This window comes from Mesoplodon mirus (genome assembly GCF_964341445.2).
Source record: "Mesoplodon mirus genome assembly, chromosome: X".
NCBI lineage: Eukaryota > Metazoa > Chordata > Mammalia > Artiodactyla > Ziphiidae > Mesoplodon > Mesoplodon mirus.
In genome coordinates this window covers 64,842,066-64,866,135 of record NC_138981.1, presented here as the reverse complement: position 1 = coordinate 64,866,135, position 24,070 = coordinate 64,842,066, and the positions used below count along the sequence as shown (strand labels likewise).

The following is a 24,070-nucleotide window of genomic DNA, read 5'->3' as shown; positions in this document are numbered from 1 at the left end:
GGTATATAGTAAACTCTCAATAAATGTAAATTGCTGTCCTTGTTTTGTCAATATGTCAAAGAAAAGAGGACGGATTAAAAAGCATTTTCAGAATAAAGTCAAAATACGTCACTAGCACTTTCAGGTCAATGGGACTGAATTGGACCCCCTATGAAAAGGTGGAGGGGATCAAATGACGTAGACCGCCTTAGCAACAGGCCCCCAAAGAAGGTGAATTTCTGTACCCAATAGGCATCTGCGCTGCGGAGAAGGCAGCCAATGGATGATGGAAAGAGGAAGAGGGAGGACGCGCCAATTCTGCTGCCTGAGCCTCGGCCCAACAAAATGGCGGCGGCGGCGGCGTCGCTTTGTTTCCGCGGCTCCTGCGGAGGTGGCAGCGGTGGCGGCCTTTGAGCTGTGGGGAGGATCCAGCGCCAGCTGTAGTGACGACTAAGAGTCCAGTGCATTTCTGTCGTAACTGGGTACCGGGGAGCGCAGAGTGGCGCCCTACGGTCGCTGAAGCCGACGAGGCGTTGAAGCGAAAACATGACTGCTGAGCCCATGAGGTAAAACACGACCCCGTCTCACGGATCCCAGTGGTTTCGGCCTACGCGCCTTCTGAGCCGGGTGTTTGGGAAAGCTTTGGCTTGGTGGGTTAGGCATGTGTTTTGCTGAGCGGAAAGAGGCATCGTTTTCTCCTTAGGTGAGGAGGGTTTCGGGGTTTCGGCGGTAGGCTCCAATCCGGGGTGGGGGTGGGGGGGGCGCGGCCTGGCGTGTCGGGCGCTTTCTCCAGCCTCCCTGAACCGCGGAGCTTAGTTGGCCTCCTCTGTTTATTCTTTGGTGCTTGTGGAATTGAGACCCTGAAGTGGGAGGCGGTTTTTGGTATCCCGGTCTTTCTTCCTAATCTTTGGGCCTAGAGACTGCTAGGGGAAGAAGGGGGGGGTGAGGGGTGGGAAGAGGGGGAGGGGCGGTCGGGAGGATGTGAGATCCTGGGACGACTTAGTGGCGTTTTGGACTGCTGAAGACGGGAAGTAACCCGGCCTTGCGGACTTTTATTTTTTTTTCTGCAGCCCCTGGGGACAAGCCCATTTTGTGGGGTGAACGGGTGGGTCTTGCCAGTATTCCTTCTCTACCCCGGACCCTGAGGGGTATCCTTGGATTTACTTCTAGGCAAAGGGATACTAACGCAGGGTTTTGCTTCCAGAGGACCCCAGTGTACTACATTTTGTGTAGTCCAGCTTTAATGGGTGGTAAGGCAGTCCTTAGATGTTTCTCCACTTTACGGGCAAATTTTGAGCAAAAGTAATTAGACCTTATTTTTGTTTATTTATTTATATATTCCAAGAGGGGTGGGGAGCACGTTAACATGGGTTGATGGGAAGTAAGATCTACTGCAAGGAAGCAGTGCCTGGCAGGCCACCTCTTACCAATCAAGCACGTTTATATTAGGTTGAGGCTGCTTTTCTCTTGTGCTTCTGATTTGCCTCTTGATAGTGTCTAAAAATAATGGGTTGTTAATATGAAACGTATACCACTTTTACACAGGTGACTGGCTTGTTTTTCAGACAGTTTGACATTTGACTTTTCATCCCTTGTGAATTAAGTAATTTTTCTGTTCTGAGATGTATCCTTGGCGCCTAGTGGCAAAGTAAAATTACAGGGATCATAGATCAGAATTGCATTCGTAGTTGGCAAAATATGCTTTTGAGTAACTATTAGGATGGTGTATATATATGTGTGTGTATATATATATGTATATATATATGTATATATATATATACATATATATATGTATATATATATGTATATATATATACATATATATATATATACATCATCTTAATAGTATATAGGTATATATGTTTTTAGAGCACTTTACCTAGTGTATAGAATTTGGGAATAAACCTATGATATTTACTGTGCCTATTTTTCTGCATTAACAAGCAGTAGATGGAAGACGTTTTCCTTCCTTTGAGGAAAAATAATGCACTTTAGTTCTTAGATTATAGATCTCTAGTTGTGTAAGGATTGTGGCCTTGGTTTTTGAATTTGTGTTAATTGGTCAAAGTGCAATAAGCCTTTACGTAAGGGGTATTGGGCACATAAGAGGTACCCAGTACAACTTGTTGGTTAGTTATTATCAGGTGTCCATGTTCCTGTACATGAAGGGTGTAACTTACAGTTAAATATGACCTCTAGATTTTACTAAATCTCACAAAGTCTGCCTCTAAAATCATAGCTTGAACTTGGATTTTCTCCCTTTCTTTAGGCTGAGCAAATTAATTATGTATAGACTTTCTGAATAGAATTATTCATTTTATGCCAGAGTCAGTTTTCCTTATGGGCCTTGAATTTTTGTTGATCTTAGTGGTAAGAGTAATAATCATAACTAAAATTGAGTGCTTACTGTTGACCTTTACCTGTGTAATCGTGATTAATTCTCAGAACAACCCTATGGGTAGGTACTTGGTGTTCCCCTTTTTACAGGAGGAAACTGAGGCATAGAGAGATCAAAGAACTTGATCAAAGTTATATAGTTTGTAATTGGTGGAGCTGGAATTGAACCCAGTCTTGACTCCAGAGCTTATGTTCTTAACCACAGGCATTAATACCTCCTTGAGCTGCCAGATATAATGTGATTATGACCATTTTAATTTAGCCCAAGTATTACAATGGAAGAAGTTCATGTTAGCTACTATTGTCATTTGTTGTAGGTCTTTTGAGTTTGTAGGTGTTTATAATATTTTGTCTTTTATGTTCATATGAGATAGTAAGATAACTGAAGCATTTAATTCCAGGAGAATCTTAAGCTATGTGAAAACCCCCTTGCAAAGAACACATGTATAAATGTAAAGAATTAATTTTAAAAAGTGTGATGCTGATTATTTACTATGAAAGTGCTCCAAGTGGGTGTTCAGAAGAACCGTCTCAGTCTGAAGTGTCATTCATCTCAAGCCATAATTGTAGTTAAAGGATAATCTGACAGGTAATGCTTGAGAGAGTTGAACCCACAATACCAAATCACTCTTGATTCTCTTCTAATGTGAGGCAGAAATAGTATGAAGAATTCTATGAATTGTCATTTATTTTACACAATTGTTCCAGATTTTTTCTTTACCAGATCTTCTGTCCAGCACTTAAAAATAGGAGCAAAGATTAGTTTCTAATCTTTACTTACATTTATAAAAAAAGAACATTCCTAGGATTCTGTGGTCAAAAAAAAAATAGCCAAAAGGCAAGAGGGAGGAAAATAAATCGATGATTTGGCTAAATCATACAGTTGGCTCTGTGTTCTTCCACTCAGTACCGAGGATTTCAATCTGTGGTTGGTTGAATCTGAGGATGCGGAACTGTGGATATGGAGGGCTGACTATGGGACTTGAGCATCTTCAGATTTTGGTATCTGTGGTGGGTCCTGGAACCAACTCCCCTCAGATACTGAGGGACAAATATACACTGAAAAATCAGTGGCTCAGTTTTCAAAGGTTTTGTTATTGTTTTTTTTTTTTTTTTTTTTTTTTCGGTACGCGGGCCTCTCACTGTTGTGGCCTCTCCCGCTGCGGAGCACAGGCTCCGGACGCGCAGGCTCAGCGGCCATGGCTCACGGGCCCAGCCGCTCCGCGGCATATGGGATCCTCCCAGACCGGGGCACGAACCCGTATCCCCTGCATCGGCAGGCGGACTCTCAACCACTGCGCCACCAGGGAGGCCCTTGTTATTGTTTTTAAATAGTTTTTTGTTATTTGTTTTGTTTTAAATAAGATTATTTCTTCAGTTTTTTGGCCTGAAAGATCAGCCTCTGATTGACAGATAAACTTTCATTTATTTTTATATAAAGATCTTGGAGATTTGATGGAACTTGTCATTCTAATCCTTATGGCAATTGATTACTTGAAAAGCTGAAAGCAATATAACCAGTATTGGTCTTAAATTTTAAAAGGTAGAAGTGATCCTACTCGAGAGATGTTGGGAAAATGTCTTAGAAAGTGTCTGTTATTGTGGTAGTTCACAATCAGTTGCATACTAATCTATTTTTGAAAAATGTTATCTGTGAAATATGTGCATTCCCACTGTGTGGAAAGTATTAAGCCAGGCCTGTGGCAGCGGAGTACATGCAGATTTTACAAAGGGTTTTGAAAATATTCAAATGCCAGCTGTTTCGTTATGTTATTGGTGGGGATGAAAAGAAAGACATCTGTGATTTTAATTGTGATCAGGCCAGTTCTCATTATTGGCAACCCTTGGTATAATTGACCATGAGCCTTCACTTTTATATTGTATTTCTAGAGATAAGATAAATGTAGTACTTAAAGGTATTTGTATATAGATTTAGGTGTGTGAAATAATTTTTTCTGTAAGAAATTGTGTGTATTTATGTGCCTATTTCACTTTTGAAATCTGAATAAATTTACGGATTGGGCGACAGAATACAGGCAATTCTTGGGTTTACATGAAGTCTTTTTCCTCCAGAGCTTGAATGTTCTCTTGGACATTGGCAGAAGCTGTTAAAATGGGTTAAGCCATTGGAAAATGATGTATAGCTCTTCCTTTAGGAATGTTGAATATAGCAGGGCAGTAAAAGGAGTGTCTAAGTAGGATCTCTCTGTACATGTATCCTAATGCTTGTCTTATTGGCTTGATAGCTGACATGCAGGATGATTAATCTCCATAGCTCTTCATCTGTAAAATAGGAGTAAGTTTAAAAGATACTGATAATGCCTGCAGTTCTGGAGGAGATAACATGGTTATAACAGCGGTTCTTAAGAGACAATAAACTAAAAGCTCTTTGGGGTCTTTGTTAATTTTTAAGTGTTTTAGGAGTGTAAAGAGGTCCTGAGACTAGAAGTTTGAGAACTGCTGGTTGTAGAGGAATGAATGCTTAACTCGGAGCCAAACCTGGGTTTTCTAGTTACAGCTCTGTTGCTCAACTGATTGTTGTGGACAAATCATTCATCTTTCTAGGCCTCTGCTTTGTCATTTACAGAATGAACTTGTACTAGATATTCTACAAAGTTATTAAAAACATAATCCTGGTTATGTTAGTGTCGATCATTTTTTGACTTTGTTTGCCTTTTTGGGGGTAGGGAGAAGTGATGAGGGAAAGTTTCTTTATTCAATGTATGCATATCTTTTTTGCCTTGAAGCTTACATGGTTAGGATACAGGTGTTTTGTTGCTAATATAATCTCATATACTATCATATACACAAACATTTATTAGAACGGAAAAACTTTGCTTGGAAGTTCGTTAATAATTACTGTGGCTCAGGATATGTTCTGTTTTGAAAGATTACTATATCCAGTGTATTTCTGTTCTTTTATGATTGGAGATGATACTTCTGAAAAGACCTATATTCTAGCTGATTGTGACTTTTGCCCTGGGAAAAGGTTCTGTGAATTTTGCTCTCTAGCCATTGTTTTCAGATCCTGTCTCTGAGACTTTGTCTCTGAGTTTTGGCTTGAAGTAGCCATTCTTGGTATCAGTAGTCCAGCTTTCTTGTGAACTGTTACATAAAATATTTGTTTAAGAAATTTATTGGTATGGTAGTGGTGTTCATGTGTATATACCCTATACTCCATATTTTGGAGGAATGCTTTATTAGTTGATCAAATACTTGAGTACCAACTAGGTGCCAGACACTGTACTAGCGTATGCAAAGGGTAAAAGACAAAATTCCTGCCTCCTTAAAGCATTCTTAATCTAAGGAGGGAAATAGTAAGTAAATAAGCAGTGCTAAAATGGAGGTATATTGGTTGTGCTAGGGATCAGAATGAATGAAAGCCTAATTTGGGGGATGTTTAGGAAAGTTTTGCAGAGGAGATGGTATCTGTATTGGGTCTTGAAGGTAAGTTAGCAGTTAAGGGTTGGCTGTGAAAAAGGGCAGTCCAGCAGAGGGATTAGTATGGCTAAAGATTAGTCTTATTTTCCACACAGCATAGGAAATAAGACATGTTCACAAATAAATATGAAGCAGGATATAAAGTGCTACATGCTATGTTGGGTAAAAAGTGACTTGCTGTGGGAGTTTAGAGTAGGAAGACATTTCTGATTGGGTCCAGGGAAGGCTTTATAGAGAGGTAGCATTTGGATGTGACCCTTGGAGGATGCATCTGCTTTTAACAAAGGAGGCTGGGGGAGGATTTCAGATGTGAGTTATAGCAGCTTGAGCAAAGAAATGTTGTATATATTAGTGTTTTCTAATTGAAAGGAGGTCAACTTAGAGTTTTTAACTCAGTTCCTGGGCAAATATTGTCTAACCATATGCAATTAGTATTTTTCCCAGCTTTATTGAGATACAATTGACATATCATTGTGTACGTTTAAGGTGTACAATGTGATAATTTGATATGTGTATATATTTTGAAATGACTGTCACAATAATTACCTTTTTGTTATTGTTGTGGAGAGAACATTTAAGATCTACTCTCTAGCAACTTTCAAGGATATAATACAGTATTGTTAACTATAGTCACCATGCTGTATGCTGTACAGCATATCTTCAGAACTTATTTATCTTACAGTGCAGTTCATATGTTAACTTTGATTGCTCGATGATCTTGTAAAAGCCACATGTGCCCTTGTGACTGAGCCCGATAATTTTAATTCAGAAGAGCTATCAAAAGCGTAACCCATTTTCCTTGAAAATTGTGTAGAATTTAATGCACAGATTTTGAATGACTATGAGTGTTCAAAATATACCATTAGTTGTCTTTATTTTGGTCATTTGTCAGTTGACTTTTGGGTGACATTTGATTTATAAAATCCAAAAGCAAAAATAGTTTATTTTTGAGTAATACTGGATTTATTTTGCTTATTTGAATTATATCAGTTATTTTTTGGTTTACTTGATAGCATTCTAAACTTAGTTCTGCTATAACACTTGTTTTGAAAGTGAATTTGTTCCAACAAGATTGATGTATCGGGGGACAATTTGAGCATAACACAAAGTTTGCATTTAGTTATTTAGGATTTTGTCTGCAAGTTCAGGGCTCAGCAAACTATGGCCACCAAACAGTGCCCTATTTTTGTAAATAAAGTTTGAACACACCCAAGCCCATTTGTTTACTTTGTCCTGTGGCTGCTTTTGTAGCACAGTCTCAGAGTTGAATAGTTGCAACAGAGACCTAATGGCCCACAGAGCCTAAAATATTTACTATCTGGCCCTTTATAGAAAGTTTGCCCTGGGTGAATGCAGGAAACTGCATCCAGCTGAACTGAGTTACATTAAAATACACGCATATATAGGCACATACCTCAGATATCAACCACCTACCTCAGTTCACCCCTTGTGTTATGAGCCACACCCATCCACATCTATTGTTACAATTTTCCATCCGATTTCAGATAACCCTCCTTCCATCACTTCACGGTAATTCATGAGCTGCAACCCTTCTGATGCCCACTTCCATAAGCAAACTTCAGGTCTTTTTCAAGGTAACATGCCATATTTATTGTTGTACTTGTGTATTTCTTAATCACTTAATATGTGTGAACTGTGTAAAATTGTGCTACCATTTCTATTAGGTTTCTGTCTTTTTTAAAAAAATGTGTCACTGATGAAGTTTTTTCAGTGTTGTGCTTCTAACCCTGTTTTTCCCATGAATCCTGTGGTGTTTATTGCACAATTTTGCATTACCTGGTGATTTTTAGGAACTCACTTTATATTATTGCAGAACTGACTGTAATTGTCATACTGCAAAAAGTATTGATTCATTCACCAGACATTTCCTGGGTTGTGTGAAGACTAAATGAGTTAATGGACACAAAACACTTAGGTTAGTGTGACATAATAATTACTCAAATATTAGTTGTTACTAATTACTATTGCCATGTGCCAAGAACTGTTCTAAGTACTGCTTAGGTGAACAAGACAAATTAAATTAAGGCTCCCCATGGAGCTTACATTATACCTTACACTATACTTTAAAAAATTGGTACTAATTTACATTTTGGCTAGTAACTCTGTTCCCCCCCCCAACAAAAAATAAGATGTCTTGGTGTTTTTATAAATGATACTTAAAAACTGTCTATCCATGAGACCTTCAAGATGGTGGAAGAGTAAGAGGTGGAGACCACTTTCCTCCCCACAAATACAACAAAAATACATTGACATGTGGAACAACTCCTACAGAACACCTACTGAACGCTGGCAGAAGACCTCAGACCTCCCAAAAGGCAAGAAACTCCCCACATACCTGGGTAGGGCAAAAGAAGAAAGAAAAAAATAGAGACAAAAGAATAGGGACGGGACCTGCACCACTGGGAGGGAACTGTGAAGGAGGAAAAGTTTCTACACACTAGGAAGCCCCTTCACTGGTGGAGATGGGGTGACAGCGGGGAAGCTTTGGAGCCACAGAGGAGAGCACAGCAACAGGGGTGCAGAGGGCAAAGCGGAGAGATCCCTGCACAGAGGATTGGTGCTGACCAGGACTCACCAGCCCGAGAGGCTTGTCTGCTCCCCCGCCGGGGCGGGTTGGGGCTGGGAGCTGAGGCTCAGGCTTTGGAGGTTGGATCCCAGGGAGAGGACTGGACTTGGCTGTGTGAACACAGCCTGAAGGGCGCTAGTGTGCCACAGCTAGTCTGGAGGGAGTCCGGGAAAAAGTCTGGGACTGCCGAACAGGCAAGAGACCATTGTTTCGGGGTGCACGACATGAGGGGATTCAGAGAACCGCCTAAATGAGCTCCAGAGACGGGCATGAGCCATGGCTATCAGAGAGACACCAGAGACGGGCATGAAATGCTAAGGCTGCTGCTTCAGTCACCAAGAAGCCTGTGTGCCAGCACAGGTCACTATCCACACCTCCCCTCCAGGGAGCCTGTATAGCCCGCCACTGCCAGGGTCCTGTGAACCAGGGACAACTTCCCTGGGAGAACACACGGTGCGCCTCAGGCTGTTGCAACGTCACACTGCCCTCTGCCTCCACAGGCTCACCCTGCATTCCATACCTCTCCCTCCCCCGGGCTTGAGTGAGCCAGAGCCCGCTAATCAGCTGCTACTTTAACCCCGTCCTGTCTGAGCGAAGAACACACACCCTCCAGCGACTTACATGCAAAGGCAGGGCCAAATCCAAAGCTGAAGCCCAGGAACCGTGCAAACAAAGAAGAGAAAGGGAAATCTCTCCCAGCAGCCTCAGGAGCAGCAGATTAAATCTCCACAATCAATTTGATGTACCCTGCATCTGTGGAATACCTGAATATACAACGAATCATCCCAAATTGAGGTGGTTGACACTGGGAGCAACAATATATATATTTTTTCCTTTTTCTATTTTTTTTTAAATTAATTAGTGTATTTATTTTTTGGCTGTATTGGGTCCTCGTTTCTGTGCGAGGGCTTTCTCTAGTTGCGGCGAGCGGGGGCCACTCTTCATCGCGGTGCACGGGCCTCTCACTATTGCGACCTCTCTTGTTGCAGAGCACAGGCTCCAGACGCGCAGGCTCAGTAGTTGTGGCTCACGGGCCCAGTTGCTCCGCGGCATGTGGGATCTTCCCAGACCAGGGCTCGAACCCGTGTCCCCTGCATTGGCAGGCAGATTCTCAACCACTGCGCCACCAGGGAAGCCCCCCTTTTCTATTTTTGTGAGTGTGTATGTATATGCTTCAGTGTGTAATTTTGTCTGTATAGCTTTGCTTTTACCATTTGTCCTAGGGTTCTGTCTGCCCCCCCTTTTTTTCTTTACTGTAGTTTTTAGCGCTTCTTATCATTGGTGGATTTGTTTTTTGGTTTGGTTGCTCTCTTCTTTCTTTTTTTTCTTTTAAATTTTTAATAATTTTTAATTTTAAATCTTAATAACTTTATTTTATTTTATTTTATGTTTCTTTCTTTCTTTCTTTCTTTTTTTTTCCTCCCTTTTATTCTGAGCTGTGTGGATGACAGGATCTTGGTGCTCTGGCCGGGTGTCAGGCCTGTGCCTCTGAGGTGGGAGAGCCGAGTTCAGGACATTGGTCCACTAGACACCACCCAGCGCCACATAATATCAAATGGCAAAAATATCCCAGAGATCTCCATCTGAATACCAAGACCCAGCTCCACTCAATGATCAGCAAGCTACAGTACTGGACACCCTATGCCAAACAACTAGCAAGACAGGAACACAACCCCACCCACTAGCAGAAAGGCTGCCTAAAATCATAATAAGGTCACAGACACCCCAAAACACACCACCGGATGCAGACCTGCCCACCAGAAAGGCAAGATCCTGCCTCATCCACCAGAACACAGGCACCAGTCTCCTCCACCAGGCAGCCTACACAACCCACTGAATCAACCTTAGCCACTGGGGGCAGACACCAAAAACAGCAGGAACTACAAACCTGCAACCTGTGAAAAGGAGACCCCAAACACAGTAAGTTAAGCAAAATGAGAAGACAGAAAAACACACAGCAGATGAAGGAACAAATTAAAAACCCACCACACCAAACAAATGAAGAGGAAATAGGCAGTCTACCTGACAAAAGCTTCAGAGTAATGATAGTACAGATGATCGAAAATCTTGGAAATAGAATAGAGAAAATGCAGGGAACGTTTAATGAGGACCTAGAAGAACTAAACAGCAAACAAACAATGATGAACAACACAGTAAATGAAATTAAAAATTCTCTAGAAGGGATCAATAGCAGAATAACTGAGGCAGAAGAATGGATACGTGACTTGGAAGATAAAATAGTGGAAATAACTACTGCAGAGCAGGATAAAGAAAAAAGAATGAGAATAATTGAGGACAGACTCAGAGACCTGTGGGACAACATTAAATGCACCAACATTCGAATTATAGGGGTCTCAGAAGAAGAAGAGAAAAAGAAAGGGACTGAGGAAATATTTGAAGAGATTATAGTTGAAAACTTCCCTAATAAGGGAAAGGAAATAGTCAAGTAGAGGAAGTTCAGAGAGTCCCATACAGGATAAATCCAAGGAGAAACACACCAAGACACGCATTAATCAAACTATCAAAAATTAAATACAAAGAAAAAGTATTAAAAGCAGCAAGGGAAAAACAACAATTAACATACAAGGGAATGCCCAAAAGGTTAACAGCTGATCTTTCAGCAGAAACTCTGCAAACCAGAAAGGAGTGGCAGGACATATTTAAAGTGATGAAAGGGAAAAACCTAGAACCAAGACTACTCTATCCAGCAAGGATATCATTCAGATTCGATGGAGAAATTAAAACCTTTACAGACAAGCAAAAGCTTAGAGAATTCACCACCAAACCAGCTTTACAACAAATGCCAAAGGAACTTCCCTAGGCAGGAAACACAAGAGAAGGAAAAGATCTACAACAACAAACCCCAAACAGTTAAGAAAATGGTAATAGGAACATACATATCGATAATTACCTTAAATGTAAATGGATTAAACGCTCCAAGCAAAAGACAGACTGGCTGAATGGATACAACAACAAGACCCCTATATATGCTGGCTAAAAGAGACCCACTTCAGACCTAGGGACACATACAGACTGAAAGTGAGAAGATGGAAAAAGTTATTCCATGCAAATGTAAATCAAAAGAAAGATGGAGTAGCAATTCTCATATCAGACAAAGTAGACTTTAAAATAAAGACTATTAGAAGAGACAAAGAAGGACACTACATAATGATCAAGGGATCAATCCAAGAAGAAGATATAACAATTGTAAATATTTATGCACCCAACATAGGAGCATCTAAATGAATAAGGCAAATGCTAACAGCCATAAAGGGGAAATCGACAGTAACAATCATAGTAGGGGACTTTAACATCCCACTTTCACCAATGGACAGATCATCCAAAATGAATATAAATAAGGAAGCACAAGCTTTAAATGATAAATGAAACAAGATGGACTTAATTGATATTTATAGGACATTCCAATCAAAAACAACAGAATACACTTTCTTAAGTGCTCATGGAACATTCTTCAGGATAGATCATATCTTGGGTCACAAAACAAGCTTTGGTAAATTGAAGAAAATTGAAATCGTGTCAAATATCTTTTCCAACCACAGCACTATGAGGCTAGATATCAATTACAGGAAAAAGTCTGTAAAAAATACAAACACATGGAGGCTAAACAACACACTAACTAATAACCAAGAGATCACAGAAAAAATCAAAGAGGAAATCAAAGAATACCTAGAAACAAATAACAATGAAAACAGGATGACCTAAAACCTATGGGATGCAGCAAATGCTGTCCTAAGAGGGAAGTTTATAGCAGTACGGTCCTACCTTAAGAAAAAAGAAACATATTAAGTGAACAACCTGACCTTACACCTAAAGCAATTAGAGAAAGAGAACAAAAAAACCCCAAAGTTAGCAGAAGGAAAGACATCATAAAGATCAGATCAGAAATAAATGAAAAAGAAATGAAGGAAACAATAGCAAAGATCAGTAGAACTAAAAGCTGATTCTTTGAGAAGAGAAACAAAATGATAAACCATTAGCCAGACTCATCAAGAAAAAAAGAAAGAAGACTCAGTTGAATAGAATTAGAAATGAAAAAGGAGAAGTAACAACTGACACTGCAGAAATACAAAGGATCGTGAGAGATAACTACAAGCAACTCTATGCCAATAAAATGGACAACCTGGAAGAAATGGACACATTCTTAGGAAAGCACAACCTTCTGACACTGAACCAGCAAGAAATAGAAAATATAAACAGACCAGTCACAGGCACTGAAATTGAAACTGTGATTAAAAATCTTCCAACAAACAAAAGCCCAGGACCAGATGGCTTCACAGGCAAATTCTAGCCGACTTTTAGAGAAGAGCTCACACCTATCTTTCTCAAGCTCTTCCAAAATACAGCAGAGGGAGGAACACTCCCAAACTCAATCTACGAGGCCACCATCCCCCTGTGCAGACAAAGATATCACAAAGAAAGAAAACTACAGGCCAATAACACTGATGAACATAGATACAAAAATCCTCAACAGAATACTAGCAAACAGAATTGAACAGCTCATTAAAAGGATCATACAACATGATCAAGTGAGGTTTATCCCAGGAATGCAAGGAGTTTTCAATATATGCAAATCAATCAATGTGATACACTTATTAACAAATTGAAGAATAAAAACCATATGATCATCTCAGTAGATGCAGAAAAAGCTTTCGACAAAATTCAACACCCATTTATGATAAAAACCCTCCAGAAAGTAGGCATAGAAGGACCTTATCTCAACATAATAAACCCATATATGAAAAACCCACAGCTAACATCATCCTCAGTGGTGAAGAACTGAAACCATGTCCACTAAGATCAGGAACAGGACAAGGTTGCTCACTCTCACCACTACTATTCAACATTGTTTTGGAAGTTTTAGCCACAGCAATCAAAGAAAAAGAAATAAAAGGCATCCAAATCGGTAAAGAAGAAGTAAAGCTGTCACTGTTTGCAGATGACATGATACTATACATATAGAATCCTAAAGATGCTTACTAGAAAAGTACTAGTGCTAATCAATGAATTTGGTAAAGTAGCAAGATACAAAATTAATGCACATAAATCTCTTGCATTCCTATACACTAATGATGAAAAATCTGAAAGAGAAATTAGGAAATTAAGGGAACACTCCCATTTACCATTGGAAAAAAAAGAGTAAAATACCTAGGAATAAACCTACCTAAGGAGACAAAAGACATGTAAGCAGAAAACTATAAGACACTGATGAAAGAAATTAAAGATGATACAAATAGATGGAGAGATATACCATGTTCTTGGACTGGAAGAATCAACATTGTGAAAGTGACTCTACTACCCAAAGCAATCTACAGATTCAATGCAATCCCTATCAAACTACCACTGGCATTTTTCACAGAACTAGAACAAAACATTTCACAATTTGTATGGAAACACAAAAGACCCTGAATAGCCAAAGCAATCTTGAGAACGAAAAATGGAGCTGGAGGAATCAGGCTCCCTGACTTCAGACTATACTACAAAGCTACAGTAATCAAGACAGTATGAGTACTGACACAAAAACAGAGATACAGATCAATGGAACAGGATAGAAAGCCCAGAGATAAACCCATGCACATATGTTCACCTTATTTTTAATAAAGGAGGCAAGAATATACAGTGGAGAAAAGACAGCCTCTTCAGTAAGTGGTGCTCGGAAAACTGGACAGCAACGTGTAAAAGAATGAAATCAGGGGCTTCCCTGGTGGCGCAGTGGTTGAGAGTCCTCCTGCCGATGCAGAGGATACGGGTTCATGCCCCGGTCCGGGAAGATCCCACATGCCGCGGAGTGGCTGGGCCCATGAGCCATGGCCGCTGAGCCTGCGCATCTGGAGCCTGTGCTCCGCAACGGGAGAGGCCACAACAGTGAGAGGCCCGCGTACCAAAAAAAAAAAAAAAAAAGAATGAAATCAGAACACTCCATAACTCCATACACAAAAATAAACTCAAAATGGATTAAAGACCTAAATGTAAGGGCAGACACTATCAAAGTCTTAGAGGAAAACATAGGCAGAACACTCTGTGACATAAATCACAACAAGATCCTTTTTGACCCACTTCCTAGAGGAATGGAAATAAAAATAAACAAATGGGACTTCATTAAACTTCAAAGCTTTTGCACAGCAAAGGAAACCATAAACAAGACGAAAAGACAACCCTCAGAATGGGAAAATAATATTTGCAAGTGAAGCAACTGACAACGGATTAATCTGAAAAATTTACAAGCAGCTCATGCAGCTCAATATCAAAAAAACAAACTGTGCTCCAAAAATGGGCAAAAGACCTAAATAGACATTTCTCCAAAGAAGATATACAGATTGCAAGCAAACACATGAAAAGCTGCTCAGCATCACTAATCATTAGAGAATTGCTGATCAAAACTACAATGAGGTATCATCTCACACCAGTCAGAATGGCCATCATCGAAAATTCTACAAAGAGTAAATGCTGGAGAGGGTGCGGAGAAAACAGAACACTCTTGCACTATTGGTGGGAATGTAAATTGATACAGCCACTATGGAGAACAGTATGGAGGTTCCATAAAAAACTAAAAATAGAACTACCAAACGATCCAGCAGTCCCACTACTGGGCATATACTCTGAGAAAACCATAATTCAAAAAGAGTCATGTACCACAATGTTCATTGCAGCTCTGTTTACAATAGCCAGGACATGGAAGCAACCTAAGTGTCCATTGACAGATGAATGGATAAAGAAGATGTGGCACATATATACAATGGAATATTACTCAGCCATAAAAAGAAACGAAATTGAGTTATTTGTAGTGAGGTGGATGGACCTAGATTCTGTCACACAGAGTGAAGTAAGTCAGAAAGAGAAAACCAAATACCGTATGGTAACACATATATATGGAAGCTAAAAAAAAAACAGTTATGAAGCACCTAGGGGGAGGATGGGAATAGAGGTGCAGACATACTAGAGAATGGACTTGAGGACATGGGGAGGGGGAAGGGTAAGCTGGGAGAAAGTGAGAGAGTGGCATGGGCATATATACACTACCAAATGTAAAATTGATAGCTAGTGGGAAGCTGCCGCATAGCACAGGGAAATCAGCTTGGTGCTTTGTGACCTCCTAGAGGGGTGGGATAGGGAGTGTGGGAGGGAGGGAGACGCAAGAGGGATGAGATATGGGGATATATGTCTATGTATAGCTGATTCACTTTGTTATAGTGCAGAAACTAACACACCATTGTAAAGCAATTATACTCCAATAAAGATGTTAAAAAATGTCTCTCCACAGATCGAAGTTACTTCCTTAAATGTCTAGTCAATGTCTCATTCATCTCATGTACTATTTTATTGATTGATTTTTGTGAATGTTTTTTATAACTGTAACCTCAGGAGGTGAACCTGATCCTACCTTTCGGGAGATAAAGAATAATCATCTCCTGGGACTTCCCTGGCATTCCAGTGGTTAAGACTCTGCACTTCCACTGCAGCAGGAGGGGGTTAGATCCCTGGTCTGGGAAATAAGATCCCCCATGCTGCGTGTGCTGTGCCCCCCCCCCAAATATCTCCTTTTTACTATATTTCAAAATTAAAAGTTTCCCCAGGAACCTCCCTTGGTGGGGTGGTGGTTACGAGTCTGACTGAGAGTGCAGGGAACGTGGGTTCAAGCCGTGGTTCGGGAAGATCCCACATGCCGTGGAGCAACTAATACGCGTTTGCGCCACAACTACTGAAGCCCATGCGCCTAGAGCACGTGCTCTGCAACAAGAGAAACCACTGAAGCGTGTGCACCACAACAAAGTAGACACTGCTCGTCTGAACTAGAGGAAGCCCGCGCAGCAACGAAGACCCAACGCAGCCAAAAAGAAAAAAAAGTTTCCCCAAAATGGGAATATTGTCTTATATAACGTCAATATAGTTAGCAAATTTAGAAATTAATCTTGATACAGTAGTTTCTAATCTACAGACCTTATTTACATTTTGCCAATTGATTCATAATGTCCTTCATAGTGAAAGACTAAAATATCATTTTTTCTGGTCCAGGATCCAGTTCTGGAACACTCATTGCGTTTTATTTTCACGTCTGTTTAATCTTCTTTAATCTGGAGCAGTTCACTGTGTCTTTTTTTTACCCTTCCACTTTTTGAAGAACACAGGCCAGTTAATTTGGGTTTGTCTGGTGTTTCCTTGTGATTATGTATTTTGCTAGGGATAGTATGAAGTGATACGCCTTTCTGAGCACATTTTATCAGGAGGCACATCTTTGCTTTTACTATACTTTATTTTTTTATTATTTTGTAAAAATATTTATTTATTTGGCTGTGTCGGGTCTTTAGTTGTGGCATGTGGGATCTTCGTTGTGGCATGCAGGATCTTTCATTGTGGTGCACGGGCTCTTCACTGTGGCATGCGGGCTCCTGGGCACATGGGCTCAGTAGCAGCACGCGGGCTCTAGAGCGCTTGTGCTTAGTTGCTCCGTGGCATGTGGGCTCTTAGTTCCCCAACCAGGGCTTGAATCCGTGTCCCCTGCATTGGAAGGTGGACTCAGCCACTGGACCACCAGGAAAGTCCCTACTATATTTTAAAAATGGTTTTACTTTTAATACTAATATTATCAGCCCACTTTAGAGATTTTGAAGCTAGGCTTGGTTAATTTCTGTAGAGTTAGGGAGAATTTGCCCACCTCTTATTTTTCTTTCCTCTTTCCTTCTCCCCTTTCCTCAGATACCCCCAACATTCAAAATCAAAACACCCTATTTATGAATTTTCATTGTGTTTTCTGAGTATCTCCTAAAGATAGAGAACTTAGAGTAAATGTTTCATATTACAGTGACTGTACCTGTTACTGTTAAGTATATGAAATAATACATTTCTTTCGAAGGCTGCCTGTAGAGCATCCGACACAGCTTATTGAATATTTCAATTTAGAGATAGAAGGGAAAATATTTGATGGTACTAAATAACTTCAGGACTTTTAAAAAATGCTCAACAAATCAGCACTCTTTTCTCTTAAGGAATCCCTGAGCAGGCATTATCTTTATCTTAATAACCATTTAGTATTCCTCTATTCAAGGCAATTTGTTATTTCTTACATGGGAAAAAGAGATGAACTCAAACAAGTTTCCTCCTTTGAGGCGTTTACACTCCAGTAGGGAGTACTCTTGAGTTTTAAACAAGGAGCTATAAGCAGAATGTGTTGCTCTTAAAGAGAAGTAAAACAATATTCAGTGGGTGAAGAGAGGAAAGAAGACTTTCTTTGAGCTTAGAGTTGTGGTCAGATGAAATTGGAAAGTCATCTGTGAATTATTTTGCAGAGACCTTCAAATTCTTGCTTAGGATTTTTTTTAATATGTATTTATTTATTTTGGCTGTGCCAGGTCTTAGTTGCGGCACGTGGGATGTTCACTGCGGCATGTTTAGTTGCAGCATGTGGGCTCTTAGTTGCGGCATTCATGGGGGATCTAGTTCCCCGACCAGGGATCTAACCCGGATCCCCTGCATTGGGAGCATGGGGTATTACCCACTGGACCACCAGGGAAGTCTCTCTTGCTTAGGCATTTGCACTTTATCTTTATTTATAAACATGGGAAGCCCCTGAATGTTTTGAGCATGGGCGTGACAGATATTTCAGTCTGCTCAACTATGCCAAATATACTGGATTCTGCATCCGTGGATTTAACCAAACTCGATTGAAAATATTTGGCGAAAAAGTTCCAGAAAGCAAAACTTGAATTTGCTGCACATAGGCAACTATTTATTTACTTATTTATTTTTTTTAATTTATTTTTTTTGGTTGTGTTGGGTCTTCATTGCTGCGCGCAGGCTTTCTCTAGTTGCGGCGAGTGGGGGCTACTCTTTGTTGTAGTGCACAGGCTTCTCATTGCGGTGGCTTCTCTTGTTGCAGAACATGGGCTCTAGGCACGCAGGCTTCAGTAGTTGCTGTGCATGGGCCCAGTAGTTGTGGCTTGGGGGCTCTAGAGTGCAGGCTCAGTAGTTGTGACGCATGGGCTTAGTTGCTCCGTGGCATGTGGAATCTTCCTGGACCAGGGCTCGATCCTGTGTTGTGGTGCACGGGCTTAATTGCTCTGCGGCACGTGGGATCTTCTCGGACCAGGGCAAGAACCTGTGTCCCCTGCATTGGCAGGCGGATTCTTAATCACTGCACCACCAGGGAAGTTCCCAGAGACATAATTTAGAAGTTTTTTAGTTTTATAAGTTTATTTAAGTGATACCATATAATACACATGATTTTGCAACTTCCTTTTTCGGTTCAGTATTGTTTTTGGGATTTTGAGGTAACTTTAGATCTTCACTGTTCAATACAATAGCCATTAACTATCTGTGGCTGTTGAGCACCTGAAATGTGGCCAGTGTGAATTAAGATGTGCTGGAAGTGTATTTGCTCAGAGGATTTCAAAGACTTAGTACAAAAAAAAATGTAAAATATCTTTTACTAATTATATTAATTACATATTGAAATGATAATTTGGATATATTGGGTTAAATAAGATTAAAATTAATTTCACCTGCTTTTTCTTTTTTTCAAAATGTTGCTTCCAAAAAATTTTAAATTATATTCGTGGCTTACATTATATCTCTATTGAACAAACTGATCTGGAATGCTCACTTTTCATTTCATTAGTTTTGAGTTGAATGTGTATACTACAATTCATCTGTCTACCATTGGTGGGTATTTAGAATTTTTTCTAATTTGGTGCTATTAAAAAGTGTTAGAACATTCTTAAATGTGTCTCCTTTGCACATATGCTGGAGTTTCTTTAGGAGGTCAATTTTATTTTTATTTTTTATTGTTGATGATTGCCAAATTGATCTCCATATGGTTTTACTAATTTACACTTCTAGTGGCAGTTTGAGAATTTTCTTATTCTATAGTTGTTCACCCTGGCCAATGTGGTTTTGTAGACAACTATAACTTAACAGCTGAAACAAGCATTGGTAATTCTTTAAGTGTGTCAGTTTATTTCTCTTTGTGACTCTTTTGTAATAGTCAGTGCACATAGCCCTTTTTTTCTGCACTATTTATGTTCTGAATAAATAAAAATTGATTTTAAAATTTAGCAGCCATACTACAGATCCTATTATGAGGCAGCTGCAATTCCTGCAACAAAAGCATATCTGTCTTTAAGTGCTGTTAGCTTGAGAAAAAACTTCTGGCATCTTTACATGATGGAATACTATACTGCCATTAAAAATTGTTTTAGGAAAATAATGATGCAGGAAAATATTCACTGTATATTAACAGAGGGAAGAGGTTGCAAAGCAGTAAAGTAACCATTCGATTTTGTTTAAAAAATGAAAATGTGGGCTAACAGTTTCCCCTGTGATTATCTCTGCATGATGGGATTTTAGCTGACATTATATTTTGTACTTCACACTCTTCTTTATATTGCACTTTCTATAGTGGACTTATTAGGGAAGGAGAATGTGGAGGGAGTCCTTAGCAACAATCAGCTAAAACTTCCACATCTGGAATATTATTATAGGCAAGGGAGAGTAAATGAGCTGTAATTGTTCCCATTCTAGATATTAAATATCAGGCTTTCCTTAAGATACAAATGGACCCAACGATATTATTCTATACCCGTTGTTTTTCCAGTATTACAGGAAGTTTTCCAAGAATTAGGGATTGTCATTTAACTTCAGTAAGAAGTCCATTTGCATTTGATGTGTTCTACCCTTGGGGAAAAGAAATAGTGGAAAATGGATTATTCTCCAGTCCTTTGGAATAAAATTCAGACAGTTTGAGCTCTGGTCTCAACTTGCTTTCATTTGGAATTACCTCATGTACGGATAGATTTGGGTTCAAATCCAGTTCTCTTTGTAACCTTCGGAAAGTTACCCAACTTTTGTGTTGTTTTTTAATCTATGCAGTGGAGACAGTAATACCTAAATGAAAATCTTTATGACCTGTATAGCATAGTGTAAGCACTTAACAAAATTGAGTTGCTTTATCTCCTCCTTTTCTATTTTTCAGAGTGGATGCACTTAATAGCTGGAGACAGAACTGATTAGGTATCAATTTCATGAAAAGAGGTATGAGTAGCTCTGATGTACATATCAAAAAGTAGAGAAGTTACTTATAAGTTGATTCTGATTTTTCATACCTTCTCCCTCAGGTGTCTATCACCTGGAGCATTGAGTTCACTACATTCTAAAGATAAACCAAACACTGTATTTTCAAAGATTATCTAATCTGTTTATATATCTTTTGCCCTTGGAATGATGATTTTGTTGCTCTTGTAAAAACGTTAATACTATCTCAGACCTTAATCAGCAGTTATCAAAACTCCATTTAGCTAGTGATTGCATTGCAGATTTTATCTGATTCCGTTTTTATTGATTAGGGACATAAGCTTTATTTTTATCTGGAGAGATTTGCTTTTTATAACTCCCTCAAAATTGAGTAGGGGTCCACAAATTAAATGATTAGCTCAATGGCTTGTAAATGGGCTTCCTTAAAGCACTGAATGCTTAGCTATAGGTATAGGAATTATGTGACTTTGTCTTCTCTCAGAAAACCTAGATTTTGTTTTTCTCCCCTTTGCTCTTTACCAAAAGAGAAATGAGAATCTTATTTAAATTGGGTTTCAGTACTCTTTGCATTACAATGTATAGGGATATAGATTCACTCTGATTCAAGTTCTAGAGGAAAATAGATTTTCTTACAATGGGCAAAGTAAAACTGCATTTCTGCTTCATCTGAGGATAGTTTGTTTTTTAACCTATTTAAATCTAAACTCATTCCCTTTGAGCTAAAATGTACTTCATCCCGATAAAAACTTTCCAAAGATTTCTTTTTTTGAGGGAACTTAGTATGCTTTTGTTAGAAAATAAAGATAGTGATATAATACTTGCACTTATTAATTTTTGTGTTAAAGTGAATAGAATATATTGAATTTAGATAGATGTGCCTCGAATGGAATAAATCTAAGTTTTTCAAATATTTATGCATATTTATCATCCTCAACTGATTTTTATTTTCACTTGATTCTGTATAAAACCATTACACCTTTCTCTTTTAGTACAGGGAATATCCGTGGTTCAGTGTTTGCTTTCCCAAGGTATTCTTCAGGAGATTCCTGATTCTCTAGCAAACTTTGCTTTTTAAAATGGAGGTTAGTGGGTGTTGGAAATAAGGTTAAGAGTTTTAACCCTAAAGGAAGCTGTATAAAAATTAGATGAAAAAAATTACATGTATGAGAGATTTAAAAGCATTAGGAAATTCACAGTTATAAGGATGGTTCCCCTTTCTTCCCTAGATTATTCCTGGGATACTTAACAGCCTTTTTTACCATTAGATTGTGAGTTCCTTAGGGTCAGGTATTATGTATTTATTTTTTATTGCAATACTAAGTACTCACAATATATTCAGCATTTGGTAAATACTGTAAAATGAATAAGTGAATCTTACTCCTCATGAATAAAAAGTGAAATCTGACTGACTTATGGTTAAAACTCTTAGGTCAGTTTGGGAAGAGTTTAAATGGAAGTTTTTCAGGTAAGTGATATTTGTGAAGCTGACCTGAATTGCCTTTGTTTTGAAATTTTAATGCTTTACAGATGCTTTAAAGGATTTTCCAAAAAGCTTGAACAATTAGAGAGTTATATCTCAACAAAGTTATATCTCTTAAATTAACAAATATCTGATTTGCTTATATTATAACTTCTGGATTATGGCTCATGTTTCCACTGAGGCATCAGCCCACTGAAAGAAAGAGATTGATATGACTTTCAGATGTTAAAGTCGGACTGGAAAATTAGAAACTTAGCCTTTTCTGAATCTCTTTTATTTAGTCTTGCGGAATGATAAGAAAATCATTTAATAGTTAAAGAAGATACGATATTTACCATTTATTATTTACGATAATACCATTCTGATAGCTGGTATTAGTTTAAAATTTCCAGGATTGGAGCCATCAACTGAAAGAAATGAATGAGGAAGTTTAACCAGAGGCACAAGGAATGATTTGTAGTTTTGGATGGTAAGACTGTCATAGAGTTAGGTTACACATACAGCACAAGATACTCAAATGTTAGGATGAGTACACACAGACTAGGAGCGCTAGTCGTCTTGAGATAGGAGGATTAGAGTTGATGTTGAACAGGTTTGTTTGGTTATTTTCTACTCATCTATCAGAATGTAGAACTTACTGATTTTCTCTTGTTTCTTCTTAGTTGAGTCCTTTATTCATGCTAATCTTCATATAACTTTAATATCTAAGCATTGTTTATATAATTTGTTTGCTTCTGATTAACTCCTTTTGGATTATTCCGTTTACTTCTATAAAGGGATGTTTTCTACAAAATTTAGAACCACTGTTCTGCTTTTTAACTCAAATAAGTTAGATCCAAGTTTTTGTGAAAAAAGAGATTGCCTCCTTTTTGCTTTTAGAGAAATGTTCAATGGTACTCAAGAGATTTTTAGTGGCTCTTTGTATTCAGTATACTTATTTACGAAAGACTAACTTTTAATATATCTTCTTGTTTTGGGACTCAAAGGAAAGGTCTTACATTTTAGTAGTGACTTGTTTGTTGTGGTAAATTTTAGATTCTGTTTTCAGAAAAATAAAATTTATCTTCTAAGATGATTACACTATGGTGCCCATGCTGGATATGCCCTGTCATCTCATATACTTAATTTTTATGTCCTTAGATGGCTAAGAGGCCTGAATGATTTTTTGAGATGATGTAAAAGAGATACCAGTGTTATTTCCTGTTTCAGTATTTTTTTGTTCCCCTCCCTTTTTTCCATTTTGTAAATGAACAAAAATTTGTTGTATTCCCAGAAATTCTTCAAGTATAAGATGTTAATAACATTTCCCAAGGGTCAAGAGAAGCATGTGGCTTTAAAAAGTCTAGGTCTTTTAGAGGATACCTAGAGGAATCTCTGAAGAATTTAGAGGGTAGATACCATTTAACTTCCCTTATTTGCAGCACAAGCTTTATACCAGACTGTGTGGTACATTGATCCTTCCTATGTCCCACTATAAAATTACTGTTAAACAATTAATGTTAAATAGAAAGAGTATTACAATAATAAGATTCAGGTAGAGTTGAAGGCTGGAAAAATCTTATTGTAGAGAACAGAAATTGTAATACCATATTGTAAAACCTTGTGCTCTTTGTGAACATGAGGTGTGGACACTTGATTCTTTTTCTTAATACTGAATGTGGAATTTTTCAGAAGCAGAGCTTCATGAAAGGCTTGATATCCTACGGTGAGATACTGGGTAGAAGAAACTTGTGCTTTTTCTACCTCATTTTTAATATCGTCAATCAGTGTTCACTGCTACTTGCCTCCAAAGCACCAAAGTAGCTATCTAGTTTGACAGATGAGTTTTAAAAAGATATAGATAACAGATTTATTTTAATTTCTATTTCTATTCCATAGTTTTATAATCGGTGCTGAACCAAAAAATTCAAGCAGTATAGCAGATCGATTACTTCCTATTCACTGCTTTTAAAGCTAAAGATATTCAAGTAATATCCTCAGATCTTGTTAAAACTTTTAGTTTGAGTCCGTTTTTTCCCTAACTCTTGTTCAGGGTAGAAATTGTATGAAAGGTCTAAATTCTAGTGCAATTGCTGTCAAAAGATCTCTGAACAACTCAGCTAATGTCCAAGTCACTTTCTAAAAATTAACAACTTTATTGATGT

At 38.6% G+C, this 24,070-nt stretch overlaps 1 protein-coding gene across 7 annotated transcripts in view; it reads left to right on the top strand.

The window, feature by feature from the left end:
* The first annotated feature begins 315 nt into the window (after positions 1-315).
* ATRX (ATRX chromatin remodeler) overlaps positions 316-24,070 on the top strand; it is a 234,116-nt gene continuing 210,361 nt past the window's right edge. For 5 of the 7 annotated variants that reach the window (XM_082610811.1, XM_082610808.1, XM_082610806.1 and 2 more), the window contains exon 1: positions 316-545. In XM_082610811.1, the coding sequence (XP_082466937.1) occupies positions 526-545 (20 nt within the window). In that variant the 5' untranslated portion in view covers positions 316-525. Of the gene's footprint in view, positions 546-611; positions 683-20,387; positions 20,447-24,070 lie in introns of those variants that run through there. The other 2 variants (XM_082610809.1, XM_082610810.1) reach the window with 2 other exon arrangements.